An 11,534-nucleotide genomic window follows, 5' to 3' on the forward strand; every position below is an offset into this window, starting at 1 on the left:
CAGATTTTCAGTTATTTGGACGATTTGATGATAAAGGCATCGAGCGAGCAGGTGCTAAAGCAGCAAGTACAAGTTACCCTGACAGTACTGATGGAACACGGGTGGTTAATAAATTTTCAGAAATCGCAGCTGACTCCTTCACAGCGAATGGTGTTCCTAGGGGTATTGATAGATACCCGCCAGTTACGGTTATACCTTCCTGCGGACAAGGTAGAAGATATTGTTTGCAGGGTTCGAGCCCTGAAGAAATTTCCTTGTACCACGGCTCAGGTTTGTCAGCAGGTCCTGGGGAAACTGGTGGCTACAAAGGAGGCGGTCAAGTGGGCGATGATTCATCTCCGACAGTTTTAATTCGAGTTCTTGCAACAGTGGGAAAGGAGCAAACAGAACCAGGCGATATACCTATCTCAACAGACATTGAAAAGCCTGATGTGGTGGTCCAATCCCATCAATCTTTCCCAGGGCAAGTCAATAGAGTGCCCATCTTGGTGAATAGTGACTACAGATGCCAGCAACATAGGTAGGGGGGCTCACACCTTACACTTATCAGCCCAAGGTATCTGGCCGCCAGAAGCAGTGAGATGGTCCTCGAACTTCAGAGAACTGAAAGCTGTGTTTCAAGCACTGGTGAGTTTTCAGAGTCACCTTTGGAATTCGGCAGTTTTCATACAGTCTGACAACATAACAACAGTAAAATATATCAAGAAACAAGGAGGGACCCGCAGCAGGAAGCTGTTGAACTTGACTTTGGAAATTTTTGCCTGGGCGGAGTATAATCTCCTGAATTTGTCGGCAACCTATATTCCAGGCCATCAGAATGTTTTAGCGGATCGGTTGAGTCGGGAGCCTTTTCACCCAGGGGAGTGGGAGCTAGCCCAAGAAATTTTCCAGACATTAGTGAGTCTCTGGGGGCTTCCCCAGGTAGATCTCATGGCTACGTCCAAGAACAGGAAAGTGAGAACGTACTGTTCTTGGTACCCGGAGAAGCAAGCATTGTGTCAAAATGCTTTCAGTCTGAAATGGGAGTTCAGACTGGCCTACATTTTTCCGCCAATCCCTCTTATTTCGAGAGTATTAAACAAAATCCGGAAGGATCAAGCAACAGTCATAGCAGTTTTGCCGTGGTGGCCAAGGAGGCCTTGGTTTGCCCAATTGTTTGCGATGAAGGTGGACAATCCTTGCAGGCTACCTTGTCAGCAGAATTTGTTGGTTCAGGGCAAAATGTTCCACCCAAACCCACAAAGATGGGCTTTGACGGGGTGGCTCTTGAGCGGCAGGAGTTAACAGAGCAAGGTCTTGAAGATAATACTATTGATACGCTCTTGGCAGCAAGAAAGCCATCGACGAAAAGTACTTATCATAGAATCTGGGAAAGATTCAAGGAGAGGTGTTCTGAAACAGAGAATTTGTTTTCATCACCGAGTGAAGCGGCGATAGTGAATTTTCTCCAGTCGGGTTTGGAAAAAGTTCTTAGCCTAGCCACTCTGAAGGTGCAGGTGTCGGCTTTGTCGGCACTGACAAAAGTCAAATGGGCAGAGTGCCCTTTGGTGGCCCACTTTATTCAAGGGATCAGACATCTGAAGCCGCAAGTGAGACTTATCTTGCCATCGTGGGACTTAAATCTGGTCCTTCAGGCTCTCACGGAGGAACTTTCGAGCCTCTGGAATCCATTAGTTTGGATCTCTTGTCTATGAAGACAGCATTTTTAATAGCAGTAACATCAGCTCGCAGAGTGGTTGAAATCCAAGCATTGCTTAGGAAAGAACCGTACTTAAAGGTGTTGCAAGATAAAGTTGTCTTGAGATTGCCAGAGAAATTTCTCCCAAAGGTAGTCTCAATGTATCATGCCAGTAAAGAGGTGGTATTGCCGGTTTTCTTTCCTAATCCTGTTACAGAAGAGGAAAAGAAGTGGCATAATCTGAATCTGGTAAGGTGTTTGTCTGTATATTTGCATAGGACCGACTCATTTAAGTGTTAAAAGCTCCTTCTACTATTCAAGGGCTCTTCCATGGGACAGCAAGCTTCAAAACGAGTGATTGCGAGCTGGATAAAAGGATGTATCAAGAAAGCATATTCAATTAAGTCTACGCAGGCTCCCCACATTAAGGCTCATTCCACTAGAGCTATAGCAGCCTCTTGAGCTTTCAAAGCTCAAGCTACGCCAGAAGAAATCTGCAATGCGGCAGTCTGGTCCTCATTGTCTATGTTTGTTCGTTGTTATAAGTTGGATGTTTTGTCGGCAAAAGAAGCGTCTTTTGGACATAAAGTCTCTGTACTTCAGTTCAGCAAAATAAATAATTCATCCCACCCATGTCTGATTAGTGCTAGGGTAATTCCCATTAGTGACTACTGCCATGCGGAAGGACAGGAAAAGGGAAAAATCTTTCATACTTACCGTAATTTTCTTTTTTCTGGACTGAAGCATGGCAGTAGGCACGATCCCCCCCCCTCAGTACCTGAGCTCGGACAGGGTTAAGAGATGGGGTAAGGGGGTTGGGAAGAGGGTTTAATTGCATTTCCTGTCCTTCCGCTGTGCAAGGGATTAACCCATTAGTGACTACTGCCATGCTTCAGTCCAGGAAAAGAAAATTACGGTAAGTATGAAAGAATTTTCCCTTTTATGTTGTTCCTTCAAGAATCCCATCACAGACAGTTAAAAAACTTCTTTCACTTTTATACACTGCAATGACTCCTTGTATTAAACCAATTATTTACCGCTTGAAAAGTAGAGATTTGAAAAATGCCATTAAAATTTTTTTGCGATTAAGAAAATAATTACCTAATTTAAACTAGGACCAGGAGTCAATTTCAATATTAAAAAATCCAATTTCACTTCTTCCCCGTCTCCAGAACCTACCTGATTTCAAAACTGGGCATCAAAACGCTGGGTGACCAAGTTCCCAAGGGAGAATGTCTTACCTACCAAGAGATGCAAGACAGATCCACAGGTCAGTAGAGGAGCGTAGTAGGCGGTTGGGTGAGTATATAGAGATGAGTTCAGAGATGTGGGGTGGGGCAGAGTTATGAAGTGCTTTGAAAGTCAGTGTCATTAATTTGAATTTGATTCTGAAAGGTAACGGAAGCCAGTGCAGGGATTGACAGAATGGTGAGGCAGAGGAGGAGCGGTTGCTGAGGTGTATGGGCCTCGCAGCAGTGTTCATTATGGACTGTAGGGGAAAGCCAATTAAAAGAGAGTTACAGTAGTCTAGACGTGATATGATGAGAGAGTGAATAAGAATTTTGGCAGCATCTTGGGTGATAAATGATCGTATTTTGGATATGTTCCTTAGGTGGAAGTGACATGATTTAATAAGTGACTGGATATGAGGAGTGAATGACAGGGCAGAATCTAGGATAACCCCAAGGCACCGGGCCTGGGGAGAGGGGGTGATAGTGGAATTGTTAACTATGATGGATACTTCCGGGATGTTACTGGTGTTAGTTGGGGGAAAGAGAACCATTTCAGTTTTAGAGAGGTTTAATTTAAGGTAGTGTTGCGACATCCAGGTAGAGATAGCGGACAGGCAGGAGGAGACGAGAGTTAGGAGTTCTGGGTTGAGATCAGGAGACGAGAGATAGATCTGAGTATCGTCAGCATAGAGATGGTAGTGGAAACCATACGAGTTGATTAATTTGCCGAGAGAGGAAGTATAGAGGGAGAATAGTAATGGTCCCAGGACAGAGCCTTGAGGAACTCCAACAGAAAGAGGTAGGGGAGAAGATGATACTCCATTGTAGGAGACACTGAAGGAACGATTGGTGATGTAAGAAGAGAACCTGGACAGGGCTGTGTCACGAAGGCCAAGCGAATGGAGGGACTGGAGGAGGAGAGGGTGATCTACAGTGTCAAATGCGGCTGAGAGATCAAGCAGTATTAGTAGTGAGAAATGATTGTTGGCTTTAGTGGTTAAAAGGTCATTAGTTAGTCGAGTCAGGGCAGTTTCCGTGGAGTGTTGTGGCTTAAAACCAGATTGTAGGGGGTCCAGCAGGTTATTGTCAGAGAGGAATGAGGTAAGTCGGTTGTAGACTAGGCGCTCAAGTAGTTTAGAGATAAAAGGTAGCAGAGAGATAGGTCGGAGGTTGTCAAGATTGGAGGGATCAAGAGAGGGTTTTTTCAGAATGGGGGTGACGAGAGCATGTTTTAGTTGAAAAGGGAACAGTCCAGTTAAGAGCAAAAGATTAAATAGATGAGTTATCTCCTGTAATTAAGGTGGTGGGCATCAAAACCACTCTTTACTCACCCAGCCCTGCCAAACTCCTGTCTAAATTATACAAACATTTACAGGGTACTGTCAAACCTCCTTTTGATCAAGCCCATAATCTCTGGTTAGACGCTATCCCTGGTCTCAATCAGGAGCAATGGGAAGAAGCCACTGCCACGGCATATGATTTCTTGATCTCAATCAGAAATAAGCTTATAAACTATAAGTTACTCCATCAAACTTATGTAACCCTGGTTAAACTGAAAAGGATGGCCAAGAGACAAGATGATCTTTGCCCCCGCTGCAAAGCGCCAAGAGCAAATTTTTACACATGGTGTGGAATTGTCCTCCAAATCAAAAGTTCTGTAGAGACCTGATGGGTACCATAGCTTCTGATTTGGGGACACCACAGGTGGTAAGCCCAGAGGTCTGTCTGCTAGGGGTAATTAAGGATCTAATACCTACCAACCCAGACAGAATTTGTTTCTTCACCCTCATGTTTTACACCAAAAAAACTATAATCATGCACTGGATGGACCCAACCCTCCCAAATACATCATTTTGGGAAAGACTAGTCGATGTGGCCCTCCCACTGATCAAACTCACCTACGAGACCAGAGGGGCAACCGATAAGTTCAGGAGGGTCTGGGGGGCCTGGTGTGATCAAAACTCCATAGAGCCGTGAATCTAAAGATGCAAATAACTTGATACCAAACAATGCTACTCTAACATATTATTCTGCTATCTAGACTTATGTGCACTGTAAAGAATACCAAACAACACTGTTTTTGTGTTTATTGTTGTTTATTGTTTATAAAATCAATAAAACATACCTTTAAAAAAGAAAGTCATACATTTTGTTGTGCATATAACATATAATACTACAATAACTAAAATGTGGGGTTAAACCCCTCAATCTGGGATGTCATAATTGGCTCTAATGATTTTAGAATTCTACATATGTTTCTAAATAGCAGAGCAACTCGAAACATGAAATAATAAATGTACAGGATTTTGTGTGAAATCTTTAACATTTATTGGTTTACTCTATGGGACCAATTATGACAACCTCAATGGACTTCATCAGATTTCTCAATAGAATGAGTGGTTGTGTGAGTTAATCCATCCTGTAAATATAAAAGGAGACACATTTCACACCTCTCAATCAGCATATGGTGTCATTGTGATAGGAGCAAATCAGGTCAGTACATTTTTGCCAGATCTTTTTATGGGAGATGTTTCATAGGAAGAACGGTATAGGGCTGAATTTGCTCAATTTGTTGGTCAACAATAAGAATGCAATATTATATTTATATAGCATGTACCTTGTAAATGAGCCATCGGAGGTAATGATATTTGGAAGCCTATTTGCTGGCCTTGTAAACTCAGCCTAAAAAACTTCTCATTGGTTCCTTATCCTTTAAATATTTTTTGTTTGTCTAAAGAAAGTTACCCTATGATTAAATGACTCTTGGCAACACAAAATGCATAAGGCTTCTATTTTTTATACATAATGTAAAATAAATTTTTGTACTTTTTTAAACATTGAGCTTCTGGATTCTACAAGTTTAATTTTCCATGATTAACAATAAAAAGGCTCAAAGGAACCCATAATGGAAAACGTCTCAGACATTAAATAAAAAAAGGAAACAAATGTGACTAAACTCTTTTTTAGATGTTTATCCACAATTTTTTGTGTTTCTTTTTGGTATTGTACCTTGAAGTTAATTTCCTGTTGAAATGTTTTCTAGCCTCTAACAAGTCAAATAAAGACTGTAAAATAAGTATGTTTGTATTTTTAGAATTATAGCCTACTTGTTGGACTTTTTGGAGTGCCAACTTGAATTTTATTATTGATGGTATTTCAATCGCCTTGGCCGAAGCTTTGGGGCTTGGCTTCCAACCCCGACATTTCTACTGGTGAGTTTTCTGCTTTACTGCTTAGTACACCTAACTTCACCATTTTATGAATGCTCTAGCTAGCTTCCATGATATGACATCTCTCCTTGAGCCCAGTCAATCAGGATGTTTTGCAGACGAAGCTCATTATAAGGTAACTAATGCAATGCACTCTACCAAACATTATTATATCCTTAAGTCTCAGTGAAGAACATCAGTTCCGTAATACTTTCTAGTTAGTATTTATCCTTCATTACAGGAATTAGCTCACCCCAATTGGTCTTTGTGTTGGTGAATCCCAATTAATGTTAATGCTTTTCTCCTTACTTTATAATTTGTCACAAAGAATTCTAATAAATACACGTATCTACATTTGGGTGATGAACAGTAATTTCTTAACTAACTTTAAAGGTTTATCAACAACCTCTTTCTCACCTGCTTTCCTGCTTCTTTCCTTTTCATCTCTGAAACCAGTATCTAACATACAAATTCTCACTGTGTTACCTTCTTTTTCTATTGTTTTACTCCGTAAAAACTCATTGTTTTCTGGTTACATAGTCCCCTGTTTGGATTAATAGTACAATTGCAACTTTCTGGCTCACTATATTTTTGTGAAGCTAGGTAATAAAAGCTTACAGACTGAACAATAGCTAAAAGAGGAGCCTTCCATGGAAATTATGTTATTGGTAAATCAGAGAATGGCAGTAAAAGCCCTGACACACAAGTTGAGGGACAAATATTGCATCTTGGCCCACAATTTATCCTATGAGGTTTTTGAATGCTTAGAAGATGCGACTTAATCACAGAATTCTGCATACCTTCCCTTAAAAATGCTATTTGACTAGTAAATTTTTCTTGAGCACCTCTTAGTTTTGAAAATAAGATATTATATATATATATATATACTGTGAATTGCAAAAGATATTTGTCTGCATATTAATAATAAATAAGTCCTTTAATTACTTTATTTAATGTGAGCACTGTTATCTAGTATATGTAGCTATACCATAAATATCCTCTACATCAGTGCTGTATAACTTCTGCGGTGCTATGGGCTGGAGTTTTTCTGGGCTACTTGGTAGAGAGCAGATAATGGAAGCCAGTCTTAGCCACACCCTGTTTTTTTAAACTACACCCACTGAAAACCACATCCTTGTTATCGCAACAAATTTTAAGACCATAGAAGCACAGGGCAATGCAGGCACAGACAGAGCAGGGTAGAAGACAGGGAAACCTATCAGGACTACACAAGTAACTGATTAGGACCACTCTAAGACAAACAGAATAACACTATACTATGTACACTAACACTGTGCTGGCACCACTCCTACAGTCTGTATAAGGTGGGGACAGAAGAACAATGCAGAGTCTAGTCTGAGGTGAGAACAATGCAGGGGGTTGTTTATCTCAGTACTGATAACTTTTAAAGCTCACACAAGAGAAGCGGTCGCAGCAGGTAGACTTTAATGGGGGTTACACAAGGGGAGGGCTGCAGGCCCCAGTTAGACAGTAATGCTGTACATACAAAAGTTTTTTCAATGAAACAGATGTTCTGATTTTCATAGCAGGTTTGTGTCTGTTCTGGTCTGGAAAGACAAATGTTGCAAACTTTGTTTAGAGATTTCTAAAAAAAAAAAATAGAAAGGATAAGTATTTTCCTGGTTCTAGGCTATTGCTTATTATTTGTGCACAAAATAGATTGGATACATTGGACTAGAAAAAAAGCAAAAACACCTAGCAAATTCGAGAAAGGAGTAGGATTCCACAGTGTATAGTAGGAAACTGCCTGTAATCTCCAGCAGGAACCAGAGAGACGAAGACAGTAAGCCTTAAAAAGATGTTGGCAAAATTACCCAGCATGATGTTCTTAAAGAGGCCATACTTGAAATAGTACCTGCTTTGTTACTGCTGAAACTTTAACTGTGTTTCTGAGCATTCAGGCCACACAAGAATACACATTTCTTCAGGTTGGTTTTGTTGTTTTTCTTTATACAGTAGATTCAAACAAGATATAGCCTTCCTTTTATCCAATTGGCAATTCACTGTGTAATAAGACATCAGGTTTCAGCATAAAACAGCTCTGCATCTCTTGCACAACCACTTGAAGTTTTATAAAAAATAAATTTAGTCAATAACTCAATGGGCGTCCAATTAATTTTGACAAGCAAAATTTTTATGCTATTCTGGCGCGTGGCCAAATTTTTTTGACCCACCAAATTTTCTCCTCAGTTTCGATAATTTATTCACCAGTGGCGAAACACAGAAATTTGGTGCAAATTTGTGGGTGGCGAATTATGTAACCTAATAATAGTAACAGAATTTCTAGAATATTATTTATAGAATTATTAAAATAGTGACCAAGATGTATAAAAAGGAAATGCAAAGTATGACCTGTTCCAAAAGTACTTAATTACAAGCAACATATTCTCATTACTGTTACTAAAATACTAGTAGAATTACCAGAAAAATACAAATTTCCTTTTATTTCTCTTTCTAGGTGACATTAAAGAACAATTACACAATGATCTCCAAAATTTTTCTTTTGGGATTCCAGCATCTCAACAACTTTAATATCAAATATAAAAAAGATGTTTCCTTTGATTCTTTTGATTCCCATTTTTTTTAATGCAGATAATTTAAGTTGCAGACTAGAAATATGTATGTACTGCATGTTCAGTGTAAAGGAATGTGCTCATACCAACACAAATAATATATTACACTTAATAGAACTATTACATTGATTGCATTTAAATACAGTAAGGAAGTATAAATGTTTGAAATATATATATAATTCCAAGCATAAATTCTCGTTACTCTTAACTGGACTAAGGGGCCGATTCACTAAGGGTCGAATTTCGAAGTTAAAAATACTTTGAAATTCGACCCTCGGATTGAAATCCTTCGACTTCGAATATCGAAGTCGAAGGATTTAGCGCTAATCCTTCGATCGATCGATCGAAGGATTTTTCGTTCGATCGAACGATTAAATCCTTCGAATCGAACGATTCGAAGGATTTGAATCCAAAGATCGAACGAAAATCCTTCGATCAAAAAAAGGTTAGCAAGCCTATGGGGACCTTCCCCATAGGCTAACATTGACTTCGGTAGGTTTTACCTGCCGAAGTAGGGGGTCGAAGTTTTTTTTAAAGGGCAAGTACTTCGACTATCGAATGGTCGAATAGTCGAACGATTTTTCGTTCGATTTGTTCGATTTCGTTCGAATTCGAACGAATTTAACCAATTCGATGGTCGAAGTACCAAAAAAATACTTCGAAATTCGAAGTATTTTTCATTCGAATCCTTCACTCGAGCTTAGTGAATCTGCCCCTTAGTGTCAGCAGAGAGTAGAATTCTATGAAAACTTAACGTTTCCTCCTCCCAGGGACATCAATGCAAATGAACAATGATTCAGTGGTTACTGAAATTTTCCTTTTGGGATTTCAGCACCACGGCAATTTCAAGATCCTGGTGTTTTCTGTGATTCTTTTGATTCACATATTGACCATCTATGAAAATTCCCTTGTCATAACATTGGTAACAATTAGCCAAGATCTTCATTCTCCCATGTTCTTCTTTCTCCAACAACTCTCCTTATCTGATCTCCTGCAGTCCATGCTTATTGTTCCCATCCTGCTCAAAACTGTGATGAATGAAGGAGCTAAGATATCCTTTACTGGTTGTATTGCACAACTTTATTTATTGGGGGTGTCTGAAGCTTTACAGTGTTTCCTTCTAACTGTGATGTCCTATGACAGATATCTGGCCATCTGTAATCCTCTGCGTTATTGTTCGATAATGAACCACAGATTTTGTGCTAAATTAATTGTCTTGTCATGGCTGCTTTCTATTTGTTTTATACCAGTTAGTGTGGTTTCTGCAGCTATACAAGAGTTCTGCAACAAAAATACCATCAACCATTTCTTCTGTGATTATTTTCCTCTTCTTGAACTTTCCTGCTCAGACACCTTCTTGACACAGATATTGGCAATGACTGTATCTATCCCTGCGATTATGTTTCCTTTCTTGCTAATCATTGGATCTTATAGCTGTATTGCCCATGAAATCCTAAAAATAGTGTCCAATATAGGGAGACAAAAAGCCTTCTCCACCTGCAGCTCCCACCTGACGGTGGTCTCCATCTTTTATGGAACTCTCATTGGTATTTATGTGGTTCCCACAAAAAATGAATCACAAACTACTAAAAAAGTTATTTCCCTTTTATATACAGTAGTGACACCTTTTATTAATCCAATTATTTACAGCTTGAAAAGTGCAGATATGAAAAATGCCCTTAAAAATATAACTAAAGTTATAAATAAGTAAAAACTGAACCAGGAACCAGAATCATGAGCAACATTTGGCCCCTAAGAGAACAATTCTTGCATGCATTTTCAATACTGTACCTCTTATGAAAAGGATTCTGGATACCTTAAAAAAATACCTGCTGAGACATGTGGCTAAGACAAGTTACACACTCTAACTGGAGCTATGCTTTATCAAATTAGTTAAAATGATGAAGGTGAGCTACATTCTTGCTAATAGATGTTTTTACAACTTCCATATAAAGCTTTTCACAGTGCATTGAAATTTGATGTGTCCCAGCACAGACTATCTTAATCCCCCAAACTCCTTGTTAAAATGTATTGGAGGCCAAGTGGCCCAGCATCTCAACTAAAGAAAGAGACTGCAGTGACTTTGGCAGAGGGTTGACTTACAAGATAAGTATGTTAAGCATCACAGTGACACAGACCTAGGAACAGCAGATGAGATTTAAAAAGTAAAACCTGCCTAGCTACTATTTAGAGCTAGCTCTGTTTGCTTGATTTTATGAGGATCATATTGAGCACACTTTCTATCATATTGAGCACACTTTCTGAACTTTTCTAAAGTGTGCTACTGGTAGTGAGTTCCTGTGTGGTGCCACATCCCAAACTGGAGGTGCCCATGGTATTTTCATAGTGACATTCTGGAATGCGAGGTCATTGCATTGGGGTTTGAATTGCCTTTCATCTAAACTCAGTTTCCTCCTTGATCCCAACTTGAACCCTGGCATGGGCCGAGTAGACCTTAACAGTTTAATTGGACCATCTACCCTACAGAGGAAGCTTGTCAGACCTAGAAAAGACAGCATTTTTGTGGATTTTCCAGGCTTACACAGGAGAAGTACTGGAGGCCCTACTCACACACATGCCTATTGCTTCTGTGGTATTTGCAAGCCCTTCAAGCACAGCTGTTTTCCACCTAATGTTGTAACTTCCAAAGAATCTCATATTCTGACACACCCACACTGCCATGTTTATTCTCTTGCCTGCAGAGTTTGTGAACCAGTACCTAATACAGTTTATTTTTCAACCTTCCCACTATGCTACTGTGGTATATGTCATCTCCATGTTGGAAGAAAAAAAAGCCTTCCTCTTGACCTTTTGGACTGTC

The 11,534-nt window shown here is 39.7% G+C and overlaps 1 protein-coding gene across 1 annotated transcript; it reads left to right on the plus strand.

Moving 5' to 3' along the window:
* Positions 1-1,690: 1,690 nt before the first annotated feature.
* Positions 1,691-10,424, plus strand: LOC121401323 (olfactory receptor 1496-like). Its single transcript, XM_041585710.1, has 2 exons — positions 1,691-1,927; positions 9,546-10,424. The coding sequence occupies exons 1-2, from the start codon at positions 1,691-1,693 to the stop codon at positions 10,422-10,424; spliced, it is 1,116 nt and encodes a 371-aa protein (XP_041441644.1).
* Positions 10,425-11,534: the final 1,110 nt, after the last annotated feature.

Source organism: Xenopus laevis, chromosome 3L, assembly GCF_017654675.1.
Source record: "Xenopus laevis strain J_2021 chromosome 3L, Xenopus_laevis_v10.1, whole genome shotgun sequence".
NCBI classification, from domain to species: domain Eukaryota; kingdom Metazoa; phylum Chordata; class Amphibia; order Anura; family Pipidae; genus Xenopus; species Xenopus laevis.